This window comes from Haemaphysalis longicornis, unplaced genomic scaffold (genome assembly GCF_048455015.1).
Source record: "Haemaphysalis longicornis isolate Haplotype H1 unplaced genomic scaffold, Haemaphysalis longicornis Haplotype H1 scaffold_10, whole genome shotgun sequence".
Classification (NCBI taxonomy): Eukaryota; Metazoa; Arthropoda; class Arachnida; order Ixodida; family Ixodidae; genus Haemaphysalis; species Haemaphysalis longicornis.
The window spans coordinates 104,941,036-104,964,267 of record NW_027526204.1 but is presented as its reverse complement, the minus strand read 5'-3'; the positions used below and the strand labels follow the sequence as shown (position 1 = coordinate 104,964,267).

The following is a 23,232-nucleotide window of genomic DNA, read 5'->3' as shown; positions in this document are numbered from 1 at the left end:
CGTAATTACGTAGTTCACGGTCAAGTTGTAATTATTGCGGAATACCCGCCAGCTGCTTTCGATACATGGGCTTCTACGGACGAAAATGGACAGCCCCATGTTTGTACCCTAGAATAAAGTTTCCTCACAAGTTTTACTCAGCTAATTAACTACGAAGTATGCTCAATAGAAAATTGCAAATAAACGTGTTTTGTTTCGTGCACAGATGCGCCGATTGAGGTTATAATACACCTCAGCTTCGCTGGTCATCCTTAGTCGCGGAGTGGAAGGGCAGATGAATTTTGTGAATTTCCGAGGCATTAGTGGTCTCTGGATCACGAACGATTTGAGCGTGTCGGTGACGGAGCGATTCCCATGTTCCTCCATTTCAGTCTAGTAGAGGCAGAAGTGTTGTTCTGGCTACTGTAATATATCAGCTACGTCGTTACAGCAATCGTTATATAGGCGTCGCTTTATTCGAAGTTTTTAACGGTGACGCCTGCGTAAGAGAGCAAGAAAGTCATTCTCGCTTTTAACGAACTACTGCGTATAACAAAGTCAGCCTTCTGTCTCTCACCATTACTACGGCGAAGCGTCGACGGAACAGGAAAGAACGCCAAGAGCCCTTGGCGCGCCTACTATTGTCTCGTCTAGTTCAGTTTCAGGAAAAGCAATTCGAAAGTACGTAGAAGGGACAGATAAAAGGACGGATAACCGATTTTGTCGAGTATAGTTTCTTTGTCTCAAAAAAAAAAATTGTCCCAAATGAAAGGACATCACTTAAAACACCTCAACCCGAAACGGTTTTGCCGAAAGCGCGCTAGAACTTTCGAAATCGGAATCTTTAGATCTACCAGCCACACTTGTCCCGCCAAAACGAATGCTGGCAACCATGACAGTAAGCCATACGGCAACATTGTTTTAACTGCGCGTGAGATTAAAAGAGGTATTTAAAAACTTGTCCCCGGCTAAAACAACAATAACGTGCAACCTTTCCCATTCCTTCGTGCGGTTTTCGAATCACGCGTGGAAATCGACGGAGTTGTTTGGATGCGTAACGTAGTGTTACGTTTGGACACTAGGTGGTGCCACCTTTCAGGCTTCAAAAATTTTAGTGCCAAATTAAAATTATTTCCGCCTGTTTATTTAGAAATTCTTCGCGGTTACCCCAGTATATATAAAAAACTCTGGTTTTCGTAAGAGTAGACGACATGCACTGCACAAAAATCGGTTGTCTGTCTCTTTAAGAAGGCAACCATGCATCGCTAAGCACGGCAACATCCTTAATCATCTGAATCGTTTATTTAGTTTGGTAACGCGTTCAGTCAAGCCTCCGGGTACGCAAGGACGAATTTTGGCTAAGTAACAGCTTCCTGCTGTGAGTGTTGTTCGCAGCAGATTGTCGCTGATCCAACACTGAGTTACTTGAATAAGAACCTTTCACCAAATGCGGATCGCTCACGCCGCTGCGCTTTCCCTCCACAATCGCTCAGGCAACCGGATGAACTGCACGTGCGACACGGTGGGCTGGCTGCTGCGGATGCAGCCGTACTACCGACGCTTCGTCAAGGGCTTCATGTGCGCCGAGACGCACAAGACGCTCGAGCACATGACCACGTGGGACCTGCAGTGCCTCCGGGACGACAACGAATACGACCAGCCCAGTCTCCGCCTGGCCTGAAAGGAGCGTCAAGGGCCGTGCACACTGGCGGAAGGCGACGCGTTTACGCCCGCCGTTTCCTTCTCCGAAAACCGGTCCAGTAGAAACACGCATGAAGGCGACAGGACCGGTTTCGGAGAAGGAAAAAACGGTTGCGGAAACGCATCATTCTCCGCACATGTGTTCCCCCTTCAGGCGCTATCCTGTGTAGCAGCGCGGACTGAATCAACGTGTCTCAACGCAGAGTTGTTCAAGTTCGATTACGGGTTGACGCGTTGCGAGTTAGGCTTAGTGGCACTGAACTGATTGTTGGAAACGTGCTATCTAATGTCTCCCGAAACGAGAAAGGAGCTTCTAAGATGGCCGGGCAAGACTATTCCTGGGCGTTGAACCTTTGTCGTAGGTAATTCAGAGGCGGGGGGGGGGGGGGGCGAGGCGAGAAGGTTGCTTACCGAAGATGTCTGACGCAAGACTTATCCTATATGTCCGACACGAGCTATACGTAGCACAAGACACGCGTGCATGTACGCAGATATTATACGCTGGATCGTGGCGGGAAGATGGTGATGGAACTACCGGTCCCTAAAGTATAAGCCATTGGTTCTAGAGGGGCAAGTGACTAACTTTTTTCAATCCGTAAGCGTTTCTATGCGGAGTCAACGAGAAAACCTGCTGGCCCGTCTGCAGTTCCTGATGGGTCACATTTTCGACGCATACTAAAATGCCATTTATAAAGGACCCTAGGCCTTCATATATTCATATACGGCCGCTTCTATTAACCCTGAGAAATGCCGTCCCAGCAGTGTATTCGTTTATGTCTAAAGGTGCTTGGAGTACAGAGCTCTAAAGAGGCACGTGGGGTTTCATGGAGGTATTAATATCGTAACCAGAACAAAATGCAATGCAAAATGGGGGCCCCGTTATTATATAAGGGCCAACAGGTTTCATAGTTTTGTATAAGACCACCTCAGTTGCTCTTGGAAGATTATTCTTCAAGCAATGCTTTTGTGTACAGTGGTGAAGCTGGCTTTAAAAGGGCTCACTGTATAGCGGAGTGGCAGTGCCTTACGCATTTATCCCACATTTCCCGCTTCAGTGTTTCTGCAATTTGTTAAACCTTGCTAGAAACACTCAATGCCAACCCTTCATATTTTTGAGGTGTTCACTGGTGTAACTTAAGGAGCCAACTATAACCTAAGTATTCTGCTTCCTTGAAGCTCACGCCGAAATCCCTGCACTTACAGTACGGGCACATCATAAAGCGAGACAAGTAAACAAGAAACCGCGCGATCATGAGTAAGCATAAAAGCCTTAAAAAAAAAAGTTAAAGCCCCCGCTCGTGCTTTAACTAGCCCTGCCTAACGTGCAAATGCCGGCTTTTCCCTTACCTCTGTTTCGTGCGTCTCCTGTTACCCCGTTGCACCAGGGAGTCCCATTAAAAAGGCAGCAACGGCCCTTCCCGCACCAAGAAAAGAGGTAGTACCGGTGATTGTCAAGAAATGCCATGGTTGGCTCTATCTACCACAGTTTCCAGTGTCACCATTGTTTTATATCGCTAATGACGGGGCGTACACATGGTGATAGCGACATGAAACACCGCGATTCGTTTTTAACTTGATGCACGAAGGCCGCTCTTTGGGTGCGCTGTTGGCGATTCGAAGTGTTGCAGTAGATCTTAAAATCTCGCATTTTCGTAGTCAGTACTGTTGCATTTATAGGACCATCACGCACCGTAAAGTTGTGATACACTGCCATTGCAGGTGTCGGCATACTACAGGGTAAAAAACCGGCGGTATTAGCAAGCTGAAACTATCCTTTTTGTTTCTGAACAACCAGGAATAAATTCTCGTTCATTCTTAACGCATTCTTGCTTATAGCGTAATGTTGGGAGCTCAATGCTCACTTAGGGTAGCCCTCTAATCTCCTCAGACACTAAAAACCTACTCTTTGTCAAAAGCACACGAACGCTCTCTTTCATCCGGCCTGGCTACACCGCCTCTATATGTACCAAGCCAATACCCCGCAGAATGTACATTTTGTTGTCAACCAGGCACTCTAACCCACATCATCACCTGGTGCGCTCAAAACCCAGCCCCCCCTTTCCCCCCCTTATTCCATTTCCTGAGCTGTGGGTGAACCTGATGACCAGCGCAGACCTGGACGCCCATATTCTGCTCTCCAGGACAGAGATCGCCAAATAGTCACTTGGGCTCCTGGACTGAAGAAGCACACCCATTTCTCTTCGAGAAAAAAAGATCTCTATGACTAGTTAGGTGTGCGATAAAATGAAGTCGCAATGCGCTGAGTACCATGCAGCTTCAAGTGCTAAAGTATCATGCAGATTTAAAAACTAACAAAGTTCTTTTCGCGCTGTCATCTTTTGAATCCTAAGTTGTTTTGTTCGCACGTGCTGGCACTTCATTAGCGTACCCTATCCTCTCATTCATAAAATGCTGCACTGGTTTGTTGTTGTCGCTTTATTTCTCACCCCAATGTCGCGTCACTCCCGTTGAACGGGTGGTTGTTAAATATATTTGGTTTGTTGCTGAGTGATTTGTTTGCGCACCAGTGCAGTGCTTACGAATTGCTTTGGAAGGCATAGTGTCTTTTCTTGTTGTGCGTGTTGGATAAAAGAACGCACCTTTTGAGGAAACCCGAGCATATTGACACTGTGGTGATTAAGAGAAAAGAATAAACTTACAACTGGATCATCAGGCGTTAATTACTTCCTCCAGAGGACAGGCCTTGCTCCAATGGCAGCGCTTGAGTGTATGGCCAAGAGGCGACACCTCCGCAACGAGGCGCGCGGAAGCGCTACGAATTAAGACCACCTCGGGGTCTTTGACGTGCGCTGAGATCTCGACACACGAGCATTTTCTTCTTTCAGATATGGCGTGGACTGAACCCGCGTCCTTCGGCTGAACAGCACAACCGCCTCAGCCGCTGAGCCACCATGGGGAGTAGCCGTTAACTTCTTGCGTCCGGAAATTGACGGGTGCAGAAATGAGTTAACGAATCAATCAATCAATCAATCAATCAATCAATCAATCAATCAATCAATCAATCAATCAATCAATCAATCAATCAATCAATCAATCAATCAATCAATCAATCAATCAATCAATCAATCAATCAATCAATCAATCAATCGTATGTAACGATCGTGTGTACGATCGTATGTAAATATTTGGGCCGCGCGCCGTGTATGCGGCTGTGTTATGTTGTGTAAACATAGGAGTACACATCTAAGCAGGCAATGGACGTGCGATTTGGCGCTTGTTTCGCGTCATTTAATTGCTCCTAATTTGTTTATTGAATATGATGCTATTGTCTCACCTTCTACGCGCTAGTATGCATGCACCCTGCCGTTAGCAAATCGCGCGGCGTAAAATATGTTGCGCGAAAAATCATTTAGCTTGCGAAAATTTAACACGAACTTTCCGTTCGATTTCATGGCGGTGCTGGGCCGGTGGTGTCAGCTGAACCGGCTGCGCTTCTCGCGCCCGCTTGCGTGCTCCCGCTAAAGCAACCTTCTGCAGTTAACGTTTTGTGTTATATGCTAGTTGCGAACTGTTCCTTTGTCAACCATATGCAAGAAGAAAGAACTATAATTATTAGCAGGGAGTTAGACCACCCGACCGGGCGATATTGACGCATCGTGGCACCTCGCTCAAAAGGAAGCCGATAAATCGGCTAATTTGGGGGGTATTATTTTTTGAGCCTCTGCAAGTACTTTAAGGGCTATTTTATTCAGTGCTATCATTTAAACACACCAAAACACGATTGAATTAAGTACTACCAAGTTTTGTGATTGAATACACATGGAGGGCAGTGCGGGATCGGGCAGCTGAATGGGTGGTGCCACCACTCGGCGCTCCCCTCGCTAGTGGAATGAGCGGGTGCATAGGACTACGCAGCCTTCCGTTGTTTTTGCTGTGTTTGCTTGGGTGCGTTGAGTGTTTAGGGGGTATGTGCAGAGAAATGAAGTCTGGACAGATGTGTTGTGTTCTTTGATGCACTAACGGCTACGTAAACTTGACGGGCGCTTCTAAGGTTGGGTATGGGCTACATTGACATGGACGCTTTTTGCAGCGCTCTACGCTTGGCTCTACCCAATATGAGTAGGAATAAAACTGTTAGTGTTAGTATTCATTTCTTCCTAAAAGAACTAACGACTACGTAAACCTGTTGGACGCTTGTAAGGGTGGCTATTGGGTACAATGACATGAGCACTTTTTGCAGCACTCTGCGCTCGGCTTCACCCGATCTGATTAGGAGTATAACTATTAGTATTAGCATTCATTTCTACCAGTTTAAATTATTTACGCCGGTTTCAGTGACTATGGTTTGAAAACACGCTTTAACGTTGGGGTGCCTCGATACGTGTGCTTTGGAGAGAAAAGCGCTTACGTACTAGTTCGATTACCGTGTGGCCGTGGAAACGTCGTGCCAGCTTACACTTTCTTTCTGTAACATCAGCTTTGCGCCTTCGGTATTTGTGAGTGACAGCATGAGAGCCTGAGAGCCGAAGCGGAACTCCCACGTTTGTAGTGGTCATTTTATGAAGAGCCAAAGTCATTTAACCACCCAACAGCCCAATCTACAAACCATCCCCCTCCCCTCCCCATCTTACCACCTGCGTGGAATAAAGGCTGGCACCGTTAGTTAAAAATGTGACAGAATGTTAACGTCAGCCTGTGCTTTTTCATGCTCAAGCATTCTTTGTCGAGTACCGAAAAAAGTCGTGCTATGCCTTGTAAAGAAACCAAAAACGCGTGACTAGATTGCTTCAAATAGATGTGCATCAGCCCGAGTCCTCCAACACAGACGCATCTCCGACACTATGGAAGCAGTTAGGATTTGGAGAGGGGTGGACGGAGGTGCAAAATTAAAAAGAAAAATCATCCAGCCCTCCGTATAACGATGACGATGGTTGAACGCGAAGCTTTCTTCGTGCGAAATAGAATAGTCAAAGTCAAAGACGCTGCAATTAAAAGACCAAACCACGTGCTGGTCATAATCAAAGCTTAAATTCAGAAGGCAACCAAGAAAAGCCTCACGTGAAAGCTTTGCGATAAACTTTCGTCGTCGTTAGGCGGAGGAGTGCATGATTTTTCAAGCGTAGGTGGCAGCTTGTATAACGCAATCGCAGCGTACAGTTGTGAAACTGAGGGCAGTGTTTTGGCACTCTCCTGTCTCTCATCCTTCAGGCACGCAGTAATTGTTTTTTGAACAACCATTAACCAACCATGCAGCAACCACTGCAAGTCTTATTACAGACATAAAGCAATGCAACACAACAATAAAGCAACACGACAAGCAATAACGTTCTACTGTCATGCAGTATTTATTCTGTAAACGATTCCTGATGGCTGTAGTAAGCGTATTTCTGTGACATTAAACAAATTTATATTGTAATTGATAAAATTACGTAGGGTCGTTTATCATAATTTCTGTTTTGGGGTAGGTCTGAGAAGCACCCTCAAACTTTGTCTTTCACTCGTGCACGACGCCGTTTCGTCATCAACTGCTGAAGGCCAGCGCCGCAGCATTCTTGGATCAGCTGCACACAACGGCTTTGCAGGAGCGTTTAGCTGCAGTATATTCCCTGATACACCTAACTGCACGCAGGCATGAAAAATTTGCACGAAGGAACGGATTTGCCCTTCCAGCTTGACTTCCAGCTTGGAGCATTGAACGTCGTATGCTCTTTGTAATTACTGCGTATGAGCGTAAATCATACACATGGCACGCCTCGTAAAGATCGCCTTTACTTTCAAGATTTACTGATCTAAAAAAAAAAGTCCTTGTGGTTATTTACGCTCTGCAAGCCGCACCGCAGCAGAACGACAGAAAGCCATGCACAACTACGCTGCGCAGCCCGCCACCGGCATTCCACTGACGAGCGGTTCGCCACGGGCGGCGCTGTTCGCTGAAGCGACGGTGGTGCCATACAACGGCCGCCCGGTCCCTATACTACCCAGACGCGGTGGGCACGAGGGGGCGCTGCATGTCGCCAACACGCCAGCGCAGGAGCCCTATGAGCAGCTTTAACACGCTAGTAAGCTACAACTGTTTCTCGTCGCGGGCCGTGAGCGCGTGCACTATCTGTTCATGACTTTTCATGACACCTTTTCTGCGCTGGCGTTTACGGTGAGCACCAAAGGACGCTGCTTCATTGACTTCGCTGTCTTGGCAACAAGCATTTGCATAGCCATTAAAATACACCGTGACGCTCTTTGATGCCCACGTTACATAAAACATAGCGAAGGACAAGTGTGACACAGCTGATTAGCGAGTAATAGAACATCAGCCCGTTACCCAGCGGTGTTTCGTCCTGAGTACAATACTGCAGGAAAAGAATAACCAGGGAAGCAGCAGGAGAAGGCGGGTCATTTGGTGAACTTGAATTACTATGACAAAGCGCACCAAAAAGAAAGTGCGGACTTTTCTGTTGCTGCAGTGCATAATTTGAAATAAGCATGCCATTTCAGTATTAATACATAGCAGGTAATGCAGATATCGAGTTGTCGATTTAGTTCCTCGAGTTCAGTTTCGTTCTCGTTCCGAATCTCCCCCAGTCAACCGTTTCCTGCAACGACGCTTTTGTTTTTGCTTGAGGAAATTAAAAGCTGGAGTATTCCTGCTTAGCATGCTGCGTGCACCGTAAAATACGCCACAGTCGCGCAACACTATAAAGAAAACAAATAACGCGGAGTAAGTACCTATTTTACCCGAAACTCTAGTCATCTATACATTCCTATATAGCGCTTAAAATTACGCACGTACTATAGCAGTGCAATCGGATGGATGAGCGTTGAACAACAAAAAAAAATACTGTTACTGCGACGATTTGTGAACCAAATGCACAACATGTAACGGTCTCAACAACTATTACGGCATGAAGGTGTTCTCGAAAGCATCATGAATTCTTCAGAACTATCGCAGGTATGGCTTCACCCAAACGGGATAGTGGAAACGGTAGACGTTTACACCTTTTAGAATTCAAGTTCTGAGGGATTTTAGTTGTACTGCACGCCTCAATTTAGAAAGAGGCGGTGTTCACGAGCGCGATTTGACTGCCGCAGACAATACGAAAACGGGTTTCTGCAATTTCTTCTTTTCGCTAAGACATCCGTCTCTTGCGCTTTCTAATGCGTTGTACGGTGTTGTTTTAGTAGTGGGATTTTGTTATCTGTCAAAGGACATTCCTGACAACACGTTTTATCCGCCTTATAGCTGTGAACTGCCGCAAGACAGCTTTATAGATTTCGGCGAAGTTTATTAAATTTTATATCATGTGTGTGCGTGTGTGTGCAAGAAACAGTGTATACTTCACTGCAGTGCACGATTTATGTGGAACAAGACACACGCAAAAATATACAAACGTACTGCCCCTAAATGATAACCGGTACATAACTGGAACAGTAACTGGACCCGCCTACAGCACTTGCCCCTCTTTATTCAGTTCCAGATAAAAACCACAAACATAACTAAAACAAGTGGACGGTTCCAGATAAGATCCACTTGTATATCTCCTTCCAGTTATTCTTCGTTCGCATGCACATAAAATATGTGGATCACCTTATTTAACTGGAACTTACATGGAACAAGATTAAGAGTTTAGGTGTACGTGCTGCCACATGTATTTCAACTTTTGCTTGTAACTTGTAAAACAAAACAAAAAACGAAAAACGCGCATAAGTGAAAGGAAAACTTCCAGCAGGATAGGAATGCACTTGTCCAATCCGGCAAGCGACACTTAGCGAATGAAGATGCGAAACAAATTGAGTGCTTTATGTATCCGGCTAACGCATGTGTTGCTGCATGCTATTCGGTGCTCAGGTATTGAGTTCATCCAGCGAACTCGTACGCCGCCTTTCCCTTGGCGCCCAGCCCGGTCACTCTGAAGAGAAGGCCGTCTTCGGCTTTCTTAGATTCGGGCAGGAAGCTTGCGGAAGTGACGTACAGGTCTTCGTAGTTGGGGCCGCCAAAGCAGCACGATGTAGTGTACTTGGTCGGAAGGTCGATTTTGGTCAGAATCTTGGCTGCAGTGGTCGGCAGGGGGAGGAAAAAAGGAAGAAAAAGAACGAGGAGTAAGTGGTGACACGGAGTTAGAAAAATCACCTTGTAACGATGAGGAAGGAAAAACAGGAGGTCTTCTGCCTAGTTCGTCTGCTGGTGCGTTATATACACGGTTGTATTCGCTGTAAAAAGAAATTCCTCTGGGGCCACCCAATTTTATTGTATTTTATTATTATTATCGGCTACAAAAATGTTTCTTTCCTACTTATCTTCCTCCGTGGCACTGAAGTCCGCTTACATGCCATGCTGTGAATGCGAAAGCAGTACGACTCTCCCTGGCGACACTTATCAGAGGCTTGTTAAGTGCGACGCAGCAGGTGTATCGTGCTGGTTCCGTGAAGCAACCATAATGTAGATTTGTCGCTTGGTAAGTAAATTAGTCGCTTGGTAAATCTGAGGCTTGTTAAGTATAGTGAAGACGAAGAAAGATGATCATCACGATGCAGCATATAGAAGATTTTTATAAGTATTGCTGCAGGGAAAGCCATAATGATTTCGCGCTCTTAAACACCTCAGGATTTTTTCCCCCTGTGGGCAGTGTAAGCGCTGAGCAGCTCACATGCTCGTCACACGCCCGGGTTATTCTTGGCAGACAGATAATTGTGGCGTTCTTTTTCGAAATGAGCCAAATCCTCCTAAAGCGAATTTGAGAAAAAAAAAAGCGAAAGTTTTTACCGGACATAAATGCAACGCCGTTAAAAGTATCATATGACTTGTTTTACACTTCAGGTGGAAAATTTTATGGCTCCAAGAAATTATAAAATATGCGATGAATTTGAGCAATATTGCCATGATAAGTTCGTATTTGGCTCGTACTGAATTTAAACATTCAAGTTGATGCGGAATTCTTAGGAAAGCGTTATTGCAATTGACGTTGAAGAATGGTATAATGTTGTTTTAGCGGAAAGGGCATTAAACATATGCAATAGGGCTTCAGGAACAGTCGAACTACACATGGAGAGCAGGTGAGTCCTATTGGCAGAATAACAAGCGCTTTTCAAACTCACCCGTAGGATAATTTTGTTGGACACGTTCGAAGAAACCCACGAATTAAGCAAGCTGTTCATTGCCTCACCATCAATTTCTAATACGCTACACAAGAACGTTGCTCATGTATTCTCCTTCACCTTATCAAAGTGGCTCGTAACAACAGAGAGGGGGGAATTGGCCAGGGCTTGGAAGCGGCGGCTGAGTAGTTAGGTACTAAAATGGTAAATATCAGAGTAGTAGCAGTAATAATCAATCAATCAATCAATCAATCAATCAATCAATCAATCAATCAATCAATCAATCAATCAATCAATCAATCAATCAATCAATCAATCAATCAATCAATCAATCATGTTTATTTACGTGCCCAGGAACACCCAGAGGCCTGAGTGCTGGCGCACGGGTAGTTACATGAAAACAAAATACAAGAAACATATAGCAAGAAACAAACAAGCGACAAGACACACACAAATTGAAGTAGTGAAAATTACAGAAATAAAGCACAGGCGGAGCCTGGGTACAGGTAAAAAATAAAAAAAAGAAGATGCCTATGTTGCTCTGCCTGTCGTAAAGGCCACACGACAGGCAGAGCAACAAAGTTTGACAGTAATACAACAAAAACAACGGCAAGAGTGTAGAGACAAATGATAAGACGAACAAATGGCAGTAAACAGTTTCAAAAATAGGCAACTATCAGTTGGATAGACACAACCACAGAGAAACAAAATTCCAGAAAAAAAAGAACGACAGACATATCATAGGTGTTTAACATACTGTATTCAACAGCGCTGTACGGTAATTTGTAAAGGATTTCTGAAAGATGTCAAGGCGTTCAAAGAAGCGGTTGTAACAATTCTGTATTCTGCGCACAGGAGAATGATTGGAGTTGCGCGCAGCGGTCAAGAACGGGCGATGCGACCTGGTGGGCCTTTGTGGTACACTAAACTCTGAACAGTTAAGCAGGTCTGCGCAAGAAAGGTCACCATGAACAATTTTGTGAAGAAATGTAAGGTCTGCACGCATACGTCTGCAGTTCAAGGAAGGGATAGAAGGGACTATGGGTAAGTCAGAATCAGGATGAAAACTGTGATTGTGATGACGGTGCTTAAATATCGATAAAAACTTCTTCTGCACACGTTCTATTAATTCACTACTACATTTGGAGATGCCGTTCCAGGCAACAGAAGCATATTCTAACTGTGGTATACATATTGCATTGTATAGCATTAGAAATGGATCTGGAGAAGAGAATTCCTTTGTAATCCGACACACATTTCCAAGAATTCGGAGTGCTCGCCGGGTGATGAGCCTAATATGAGGAGAAAAAGAGAGGGTACTGTCGAAAAGCACCCCTAGGTCCCTAATCTCCTCAATCCTTTGCAGAGGAGCTCCCTCAATACTGTAGGAAAACAGCAGACGGTGGGTTTTCCGGCTGTAGGTGACAACCTTTGTTTTAGTGGGGTTTAAAATTAGGCAGTTTTTCCTGCACCAGACCGATACTTCCGACCCATCCCTTTGCAAGGCACAGCAGTCCTGAACACCGCTAATGTGCCTAAATAGTTTTCATCAGCATAGATGTGCCTAAATAGATCATCAGCATAGAGAAGAAAAGAAGAGTTTGTTAACACTGTTGAAACATCATTGATAAAGACAGAAAACAATAATGGACCCAGCACGAAACCCTGGGGTACACCACTTGTTGCAGGGTAAACACTAGACTTTTTGTAGTTAACATCTACATAAAAGGACCGGTCAAGGAGATAGTTGGACAACAAGGCAACAAGGCTTGCGTCTACACCGGACTTAGCAAGCTTGTTAACTAATAACTGATGGTTCACCACATCAAACGCCTTACTAAGGTCAAAATAAATAACGTCCAACTGGCCGTTTTCACAAACTGCAGCAGAAGCCTGTCTCATAAAGCTTGCAAGATTTGTGACCGTCGATCGACCCGAGAAAAAGCCGTGCTGATTTGGTATCACAACGTTCTTGACGCAGGCAGCAAGAACTTTGTGCAGAGCTGACTCAAAGAGTTTTGAGGCGACACAAAGGAGTGAGATCGGGCGATAGTTAGAAACGGCTGACTTATCACCAGACTTAAATATTGGAAAAATTCGAGCGATCTTCCATGCACGAGGAAATTTACCTAAAAGTAAGCAGTTATTATAAATGGAAGTTAAGACAGGCACAAAAATGTTGTCGTAAGCCTTCATGAGGGCTGCTGGAATTCCATCTGCACCACAGGAAAATGGTGGTTTTATCCGTTGAAGGCTATCATTGACAATTTTTTCATCGAACATAAGTGTGTTAAAATTAGAGTTATTAAACGATAGGCGTTCGTCGTTGCCATCTGGCAGTTGAAAGACAGAATGAAAGTACTGAGCAAAACTGGTGGCAACATCCTCAACCTCTTCACCATCAGAATTAAGCAGGCTAACGTGTTCTTTAGACGCCTTAGAACGGCCGCGTACATACTTCCAGAATTCAGCCGGTTTCTGAGACGCAGCAGCCTCTAATGATTCTATATAGAGCTGGTGGTCACCCCGGTAGAGGATTTTACAAAGTGAGCGATACCGACTAAACTCCGCTTTCCACTTGTGAAGCCCAGAACGCTTGGCCTTTTTGTGGGCGCTGTCCTTAAGTTTAAGCGAACTTCGAAGTTCTTTAGAAAACCAGTGGGGGAATTTGGAAGGAACAGGCTTATAACAAGGGATATACTTTTCCATGCCACTTCTGACGATTTCGGTAAAACGTCGAACCTGTTCGTCAACATCATTGACATCCAAAACACTAGACCATTCAGCAGATGAATAAAAGTGATACAGCCCAGCATAATCTCCACGCTTCAAAGCATATCGCGGGACTGCACAATTGTCAACACCGCCAGAGCGATGCTGGGTCGCGACCGAGACAGAGACAATAAGAGGGGGGTGAAACTTGTCGGGGTGCACAAGGGATATTTCGGAGGCACACACTTGAACGTTTTTTAAGTTTGAGAAGCACACATCTAGAACATTACCACAAGAGTTTTCTATGCGGCAAAACTGCTGCATGGAGGTGAACGATTGAAAATCTAATAGCATGCTGCATTTCTGCGCTGCATAATGGTTTTTGTGCTCAAAGGAAAGACTGTTCCAGCGAATACCTGGGGTGTTGAAGTCTCCAAGTATAATGAGCTTATGGTTGGAGTGTGCATTTGAGACATTTTCTATGGATGTGAGTGCTCGATTAAATTCAGAAGGTAATAGATCCGGGGATATATAGAATGCACCGATGAGTAGCTTCTCGCCCTTCGTGAGGCCTACCTCAAACAAGACTGATTCGTCTAGGGTCTCGAGGTCAGCACGCCGCATGCACTGCACTGAATGATAAACGGCAACGAGAACCCCGCCACCTTTTTGTTTAGGTCCAGTTAATTTTCTGTCGCTTCTAAAGATTTGATAGTTAGAAGGGAAATAGTCGGAAGACGAGATATCATCGGAAAGCCAGGTTTCAGTAATGACAACAGCAGAAAATTTAGAGCATACAATATTTCTAATAAATTCAGAGGACTTAGTTCGTAGACCTCGAGTGTTTTGATAGTATATGTCGAAACTCTCGTACTTACTGATCATTTTCAGTTATTTCAGAGCTGTGCAGCATACCAGGATGGACCTTGCCTTGAAACGGCTTGAAAAGGCAGCCTTTTGGCCACATAGACGGGTCGCTCAGGCGCCTAAAACACTCCTCGTTAACAGTTACGCAAAAAGAAGAATAGGAGTCGTACTTGGTCCTAAGGCGTTTGCACGACAATGGCGTAACTTGCACAGTTGACAAGCGACGGAGCGGCTAAAAGGAGGAAAGAAATCCTTGGGTCACGTGATAAAATCGTGACGTCACTTGAATTGTTTTTGAGCGGCTAGGGACAACGGGACAACGCTGAAGTAGGCGCAGCATTTCCTTGGGTCCCCCCGAGTGAACGATTTGCGCTGTCACTACACAGCGTGTGTTTGTGTTGATTGCTACCAAATGAAGCTGCAGATGCGTGAATATACCGTGAATGCTAGTATTGGTGCGATCTCCCTATCCGACATACCTACTGCGACATTTCAAGAGAGACTTCCAGCATGAGCTCAGCGTAGATCAGCCATGCCGGTCTTCGGCGTTTGCTGTCACAGACACGGAAGAGCGGAAAAGAGGGCATCTATGCGCTCATTTTCCCAGCAAGGTCAGTAACATCGTTATTTTATGTTTGTTGTAGTTTTTGTGTTTATACCATTGTACTATGTACCCTAAAGCTGCGTGAATTCTTGCTTACGTGGTCGCCTAGCTCGGCCTCCTAGCTGTCATTCTCATTCCCGATCGTATTGTGATGTTAACGATTTTTGTATAATCTTGAACCAAATTTAGCGTGCACTGCATACTTGGGCGAGGAACAGACACAGTGGAAAACGACAAACCAGACGTTGGCGCGCAAACCAACACTTGCTTCGTGTATCCAACGTACGTGTGGTTTCTTTTCCCACTCCCTGTTTCTCGCGCAAGTATGCAGCACACACTAAATTCAAATTACTTTCACCGTCCTTTCACACTCCGGCCGCAGTTTCAAGCGTTTCGTTGTTGTTCCTTTTGTGTAGGAGCCCATCACATTGCTCAAGTTTATTCGAACCGGTGGCGTGTACTCCCCGAGGCGCTGTCCTGGATGTTTGAAGTGCAGTGCCTCGATCGTAAGTATGCATGTGTTTGATAGCGTTAATCTCGCGAGTAGCACGCATCAGAGTTCTAGCTATTCGGGCAGTTAAGTTGCATTGCGGGAGAGGAATTGGAAACGTCGCTTCTGTACAGACAACGTAAGGATATCGCGGCCAAAGGAAAAAAAAGCGTGAAACCGTGAACCAAAAAAGACGGGAGAGGGAGAGAGAAAGGATAGACCAAATGACGGCGGCAGAATCAGATCAACCGAAGGGCTGTGAAGGTTACGCGGCATTTCGGGCCCTTTATGAGGAGTCACCAGGAGCAACTGTCAAAGTGTACATTGAAGGTGAATGGAAGAAGCTGCGTATGGGACAAATAGTATGTGGCAGGCCATAAAGCCATTGAAAATTTGAAAGCGCATTAATAACGTGTACAGACAGGAGGAACACACACAAGCACTTACTTGCTACTTCCGTTTTGTTGAAAAACACGAAATTTATTCACGAAAGAAACAATAGATTGAAGAAATATGGTGCCGATTAGCGCGTGCTCCTGCCCGTGCAGAGTTATAGACGATTTGCTGACACACTTGCTACTATGTTCATCGATAAAGAAGGCCTCAACCCGTTCCCTAACAATCTGATCATTATACCTGTGCAACATCACAGTCTCATCAAACAAAGGGCGACACCCACACTTTTTTATAATTCGCAGGAAGATTTGCACCCGTTGAATTTGTGATCGTAAACAAATGCTCTCTGAAATGGACACTTAGACAGCGTCCTGTCTGGCCCATATACATGGACTTACATGACAACGGAATACTGCAAATCATGCCAATCGCACAATGAACTAAAGGCTGCGCATGGTTAACACCACACTCATTTCTCCCTTTCCTTGGATGATCCTTGTTAACAATGCAGCAGCGATTTCTCACTTTTGCTTTTGCAGAAAAAAACACACAGTACCATGTGCCGAGTGTTCTTTTTCTTGTAGCGGGTTTTCCTGTGTGGTCTTTTTCCACGTCGCCATCTTTTACGCATTTTGTTTTTCAAAGTTGTATTATTAGCTTACCCAACTTTCAGTTGTTTTGACTCAGCATTTAATCCTGTTCCTGCAGCATCTGCATTAGAGGGCTTCCAGTGCAAAAAAAAGTGCTTGGACCTGGCCCCTACGATGTTGGTGCAGGGCCTGGAGGGCAAGCCTTGGTCTACATCCTTTCTGGGTACCCATGGAAAGCGGGTGAATGCCTCCAGAATTGGCTGTTTTTGTGGTACACTCGAAATTAGCAGCAGGCAGACTGCGTGTGCTCGCAGACCACCCTGGTAGTATGACAACCAAATATGTAGCTGTGGCCTAGTTACTGAGGGGAAGACTTAGTAATAAAAAATCAACTGCCCATCTGCTGAAACGACAAAAGGGGGGACGTGAAGCGTTGCAAAATCAAGTCCAACACCAAATTAACCAGCCCAGTACTGAGCACCTGTTCCTTATCAGGATGATCTGCTGCACTGCAGTTGTGCTGTCTAGAGCTTTACTAATGCAGGCAATCCATGACCTTCCGTAGTGTACAACCATTGTCGTTAGATGGAGGTGTGCATTTTCTGTGTAATTTTCCACGTCCATGCAAATCCAAATTGCTTCGACTGTGCTGGAATGGCGCAATGGGATAGACGTCAGCTTCATAACATGAGGGACCCAGGTTCAGTTGAGATCGCGGGAAGCGTTTTAATGTTTTTTCACTTCACCCATGATCGTCGTCATCAGAAAAAGTTGGCTTTCTTGCAGTGCATTTTGGGTGGACTACAGACACATCAGGGAGAGGCTGGAAGCTTCACTATAGTAAATGAAACTGTACCAAGTACAGTATGTGCATGAAGCTTTAAGCATTGTACATGAGCCAAGACAGTGAGGAGTGGTTATATGTTAAATCCTTGTCAAGAAAGATCACAAAAAGTTCAATGTGAATCACTGAGCTTGCAAACTTGTCGAATCTAAACTTGACACTTTATTCTACCAGTCTTTCATGCTCAGCTGAGGAATGGTGAACAGATGGGGGCAACAACTGGCAGAAAGGGCCATTAGCATGCAGTTCATGTGTCTATGTAAATATTATAAAAAGTACTGGTATGAAATTTTCGTGTTACATTTTTCCCATTGCTATGGGTACCTACCAGCCCAGGAATCATAGAATGGAACATTAGATAGTCGACCTCGGGGTAAATAATTAGTTTGAGCCTTGTTTATTCGGGCCAGTTTCGGCTTGGACAAAACGAACACAAAGGCGGCCGCCATGAGAGAATGGCACTCTTGATGTCGCTGTTCTCATTGCATCATGGTCACACTGGATGCGCGCCCTAGAGTGGCCCAAGCTAGCCATGGCCGCACGCGTCTGAGCCGCACGATATCAGTCCCAAAACTGTTACATGATTCACAAGGCAGTGCAGCGTGCACCATCAGCGGCCAGTGTGTTGGCTAAGTCACTGGAGCCCTAATGTCGGCAGTTTGGGGCGAACTGCATGGCGAGGCACTCGACGTATCTTGCTTATGCCAGTGTCGAAAGGGTATTCATTCGGAGCTTTCTTGTGCATGCAAATATTAAAATTCATTTAAAATATGTTCCCCTATACTGAATGGTTGCTACTAAAATCTCCAGCTACAAAGGAAACTTTTTGCATATTTATCTCAGCTTTGATATTTCAAGTACTCCTTTAAGTAGAGCCTAATCATGCTATGAACGTTTAATAGCGGTGCTACTCCTTTACTCTTTTACTTGTTTTAAGCTGAGTTGTTTTTAGTTTGGAGTGAAGAGAGACCGTAACATTCTGGCCGCCCAGCTGCCCATTTCTGGCCATCAGTATTTCTGAGTTCTTCAAAACAGTTTTTGCTCGGCACTTCTCTGAAATTTCGAGGACACCTAACTGAACTTAGTCGTGATTAATGCATTAAAGTGCAAAAGTGAGGCAATCTCCACCCTTGCACTCACCTGGCAGAGCATCATCTTTACATCAGAAAAAGGTTTTGTTTTGCCGAATCTTTGCCACTTCGGACCACTATAGAACTTGCTGCCCACATAGGGGTGCTCTCCAGGTGAATCAGCCTTAGGTGTCACAGGAGTGAGAGTAAGAACTTTAAAATAGTGTTAGAAATAAGCACAATACAATGGGGCTCTTCGATTTACACTCTCGGACTCACTGCGGGTAGTCCGAGGACTCCCCGAAGCCATAGGGATACATGGGAAAATCGAATGCCGGACTGCTTCTCGGGGAGCCCGCGGCGAGTCCGAGACTGTAAATCGAAGGGCCCCAATAGCTTTCTTTTTTGTAACATGTTAACAGGTCGACCAACCTCATGGCAACTGTATGATGTGACTTGTTTGCAGAAGGGCAAAATCAGAAAAATAGAGACGAGCAAGTCAGTCATCGTTGCACGACAGCTTCTGCGACACCTAAGTTAAGCTGCCTGCAATTTACGGGCAAATAAAACTGTTTTCAAGATGTTTACAGTTTTATTGCCTGGTTCAAAGAAACTGGTATACAAAATTTTGAGGAAAGCTGGAGTTGGCCAGTTTTTATTTGAATTAGGAAATGTGTGGAAATGTGCCATTTTATTATTTATTTTATAAAGTTTTTAATTGCTACAGGAACGTTTATTTGTAGATGTAGTGCCATGTATTTGGTGTCCTATGTTTATTCATTCAAGATATTCTTATGGCCCCACTGGCATTAATGGGGGACCTGAGCAGATTAAACGAAGAATAATAACATAAGAGAATTCTGCCACGTGCGTACAAGAAAAATAAAGGAAAAAAGATATAGCAGAAACACCAGTGTCCACACGCATGTACTGTGTTTAAGCTGTTTGTTCATTTGAATTTTGAATGGGAGGCTCCTAAGGAAATATATGCAGTGCTTGACCAGTTTTCAAAATGCTATTTTTCTTTTACTTTTCAGTGACAGAGGTCTCAACAAGCATCTGGATGCACCTACAACATTTGTGCTGGGCACCTCTGATATCTGTCGTCTTCTATGGCCTTGAAACCGGGAATAAATAAAACTAAAAACTGTCTCCTTCATTTGGTATATTCCTTTTACATAGTGCAGGAACGTCTAAATAATATGGAGGGCAATACACAAGCACTTCCACATCATCGTCCCCTGGTCACTTATCTGGTATTTATGCTGCAGTTTAAACGAACTGCCAGGTAGCCAACATTCACAACCATTTCAAGTTGTACCTCTGAAGCTGTAAATTTTTAAGTCATTTGTCCGAGGAACATGGTAAAGGTTTTCACAAGAAGACATTATTAAAGATTGAGATGCTGCACTGCAGGTTCATTTACAACAGCAGGTTCTAAATATTTTGCATGTTTTAATTCTGGCCTTCACATCTGTTCTTGAAGCCAGTAAGTTGGAAGCAATCTAATGCTTGCTTTAAATCGGGTACTAAAATGGCTAGTGTCATAGCAATCAAGCATCCTGCAATAACACAAATTTGTTTAGACTAGAGCCACTAAATAAGCTACGCTACCATCTATCGCCAATAAATGTGAATTTTGGAATGACCACATCTGGAAACTGACTTGAAGGGGCAATATCTCATCCTACGTTTCTTTTTAGTTTAAAAGTGGCACACTGCAAAAGTAAAACTGCTATTGCGATAACTGTTCTCCCGGGTACACGCGCGCTTGTAGGAAATCCCACAGCCGTGAACGGAATTTCTCTTTGATTTTCTCATCGTTCTTGAAAGAAGCAGAAACTTAAACGCAGAGGTAATTAAGTGTCGGAGAAATAATGAAGAAGACGTCCTCCAAGACTGATGATTGGTTGGTGCGGGACAGCAGTAATATTAGGGCCCCACAGAGGAGAAAGAAATGTTGATAGTTTATGAGAATAAAGGAACCAGCGCAGGACAAACTCGGGGCGACACCATGGACACGGTCAGGCAGGCACGCTCCGCATTAAAAAAAAATCGTTCAGCAAGACACCCGTAATACTTGAAGTAATTACAAAAGGAAGCGTCAGTTCCAGCCGTTCCTTGCGTCGTCTGCTGCTTGACAACGGCCATCGCCTCCTCTTTTTAGAGGAGGCGATGCGCTGGCACTCAGCTTCTTACAGGGAATTCCCTAGGAGGCTACGCGCGAGACCACATCAAGCCTGCCCTCTGCAACAACAAATTCCCTAAATGTCCCTAACTTTTGTCCCCAACTGACAGTGGTTTCAGGAGCCAATCAAAACGTGGAATAATTTCCTCCTTTTAGCCGCATGCGACAAGTGAGCCAACAGTTGAGCAGATGTGGTGTTAGCCGACAGTTTTGATACAAAGATGACCCTGGAGCTCGGTGGTCGGTGTACCACAACCGAGAAGCTTCCGACGCACCCACGCGGGGAGGGTTCTTTTTCTTCTGCAAGTTCGTCGGCGGGCCATTAAACGCAGTGTCGGACCTAGGAGGCGGGGGCAGAGGGTGGACAGAAGGGGAAACCAAAGTGCTCAAGGCCGTAGCAGGTTGACTGCTGGGGCGGTCAACGAACGGCGAAGCGGTGGTAGAGGACAGGAAGGGGGCACCTTCACCAGCAGCACCGGCGGCGGCATCGGCGAACGACGACCTCGTAGGCATACCAGACTGCGGTGACGTCACCGGCGGCATGAAAGGATTAGCAGGCTTCGGGGAAGCAGGCGGAGAAGGCGGGGGACGCGCGAGCTCCCCTCGCAGGCAGCGAACCTCCTCGCGCAGGGAAGCGACGATTGCAGCCTGCTGGGCAAGCCCAGCCACATTGTCCCGTCGAAGAAGCCGGTTCTCCTCGCGCAGCTCGGTGACAACATCCCCGAGAAAAGAGAGGCTGGCGCAGGCTTCGGACAGGAGAGTCTTCAACGCAGCTACCTCTGCGCGTAGGTCCGCCGAAGGGTTGAAGCTTGCTCCGACAGGGGACGCCACTCGTTTGGAAGGGATGTTCGCTGGCTCACCGTCTTCGCTGGCTTGGTCACCGGGGTCGCTAGGCCTAGCGGGTGACGCCGCAGCCACACACAGATTGCAGACGAACGGCTGCTCACCGGAGATCAAACGCTGCAGTTCCTCGTCCGGAAGAACAATGCACTTTCCGTGCGCACGGCGTTTACACGCAGAACATCGAAAAAACTCCTGCCTGCCGAAGAAAGCGAGGCAGCAGAGGAGGCACTTGTCCTTACTGGGCGCCATCATGCGGCGATAATAATAATAATAATAATCAATCAATCAATCAATCAACCTTTATTTTTGGTGCCCAGGAACAACCCTAGGGTCTTGGTACTGGTACACCATATACAAGCATTCATAAAAACAAACTAAAATCAAGACAACACAACACAGAAAACCGTATATATGAAAGAAACAATAAGATAAAAATAGTTACAGAGATCCCAGAAAGCAAAACAGCAAAACAGCAAAAAAAAAGGAAGCCTAGTGTTAGAAGCCATGACACCCGGCCAGCAAAACGTTGAAGGCATGTGAAAAATTGAAAATACACAAGCAAATACTCAATGCACATGACGGAGATTATACACATTATACACATAAAACAAAGGTTTTGTAACAAAATGTCAGGAAGTTTCAAAATGGAAAAACGAAGTTCAGCGTTACAAGCACTGACACTTAAACCGACAGAAATTCAAGCAACACAAAATCAGGAAAAGTGAAAAACAAACAAGCAAGATGATGATTTGCATAAAATAAATACGGAACAGAAATACGGCACATAAATGACATAAAGGCACTTAAGTTACAACAGTTTTCAATTCATTAGAGAACAAAGACAAAGAGCTCTGGAATATATCAAGACGATCGGAATATTCATTATATGCACATTGTATTCTGCAGATGGACGAGCATCGTTTACTTAAAGCATCTGTTCTGAAAGTTCGAAATCTTCGGAAAAGTTTGTTCGGCAAGTTGACATTGATAAGTGCAACCAAGTCATCACACAAAATATCACCATGAAGAAGTTTATAAAGAAAGATAATGTCAGCTCTCATTCGTCGACACCAAAGGGAAGGAATACTTTTGAGACAAGACGTGCTGCCGTTTGCGTCTTCTTGTACATGACGGAAACGGTGCCTAAAGATAGAAAGGAACTTATTTTGAACCCTTTCGATGCGGTCACTATTGGACTTGCAAGTTCCATTCCAAACAACAGAACCGTATTCGAGAAGAGGTAAGCACAGAGCCGAATACAACTTTAAAGGGGCACTGACACAAAAATTTTGCATGTCGTTTTTTTTTGTTGTGATAAGTAGGTAGTGACCTACTTATAACCTGTAGAAACCTCATTTGCTTCAGCGTGCGACGGTTGTTTAATTAGAGGCATTTTCAATGCGGCCAGTCGCAGTTTCGGTTTCAGCGAGTGCCGCGAAACGATGGATTTTGTGGATTTTGTGTGAACAAAGCTGACCACGTGACCGTCGGAGGGATATCACAGAGCAGAGCCGCCGTAGCACTGTCGAATCCGCATCGACGGCAGTTTCTGCGAATGCCCCCACGTACTGATATCGTGAGGTGCTTAATTAAAAAGCGACCGTGGATGTGACGCAGGCGCTGCGAGTGAAAATGCTACCGCGGCTAAAGAACGACGCGCGACGCTTGAGACGGTGGGTGGCAAGACGCGCGCTGGGAGCAGCCGGCCGGTCTGCCTAGCCTACAGGTCCGCCTACAGATGTGTTCGGCTTAGCACTGCGGCGGATATTCGAGTGCCGCTCTCGTAAGCGGTGCAGATGACAATTTTTAATGCAACCCGCCATCGCATCATTAACTCCTTTCTCATGTAAGCCACCATGGTCGGGACTTGGGGACAATTTCGTGCAGCGGTAACAAG

At 45.3% G+C, this 23,232-nt stretch overlaps 2 protein-coding genes across 7 annotated transcripts in view; one reads left to right on the top strand and one right to left on the bottom strand.

Moving 5' to 3' along the window:
- LOC144159033 (uncharacterized) overlaps positions 1 to 2,068 on the top strand; it is a 42,694-nt gene extending 40,626 nt beyond the window's left edge. For all 3 annotated transcript variants that reach the window (XM_077690269.1, XM_077690270.1, XM_077690268.1), the window contains one exon: positions 1,473 to 2,068. In XM_077690269.1, coding sequence (XP_077546395.1) covers positions 1,473 to 1,660 — 188 coding nt within the window. In that variant the 3' untranslated portion in view covers positions 1,661 to 2,068. The remainder of the gene's footprint in view (positions 1 to 1,472) is intronic.
- A 7,017-nt stretch (positions 2,069 to 9,085) lies between these two features.
- Positions 9,086 to 23,232, bottom strand: part of LOC144159031 (regucalcin-like) — a 38,830-nt gene continuing 24,683 nt past the window's right edge. For 2 of the 4 annotated variants that reach the window (XM_077690266.1, XM_077690265.1), the window contains exon 6: positions 9,339 to 9,687. In XM_077690266.1, the coding sequence (XP_077546392.1) occupies positions 9,494 to 9,687 (194 nt within the window). In that variant the 3' untranslated portion in view covers positions 9,339 to 9,493. Of the gene's footprint in view, positions 9,688 to 23,232 lie in introns of all 4 variants that reach the window. The other 2 variants (XM_077690267.1, XM_077690264.1) reach the window with 2 other exon arrangements.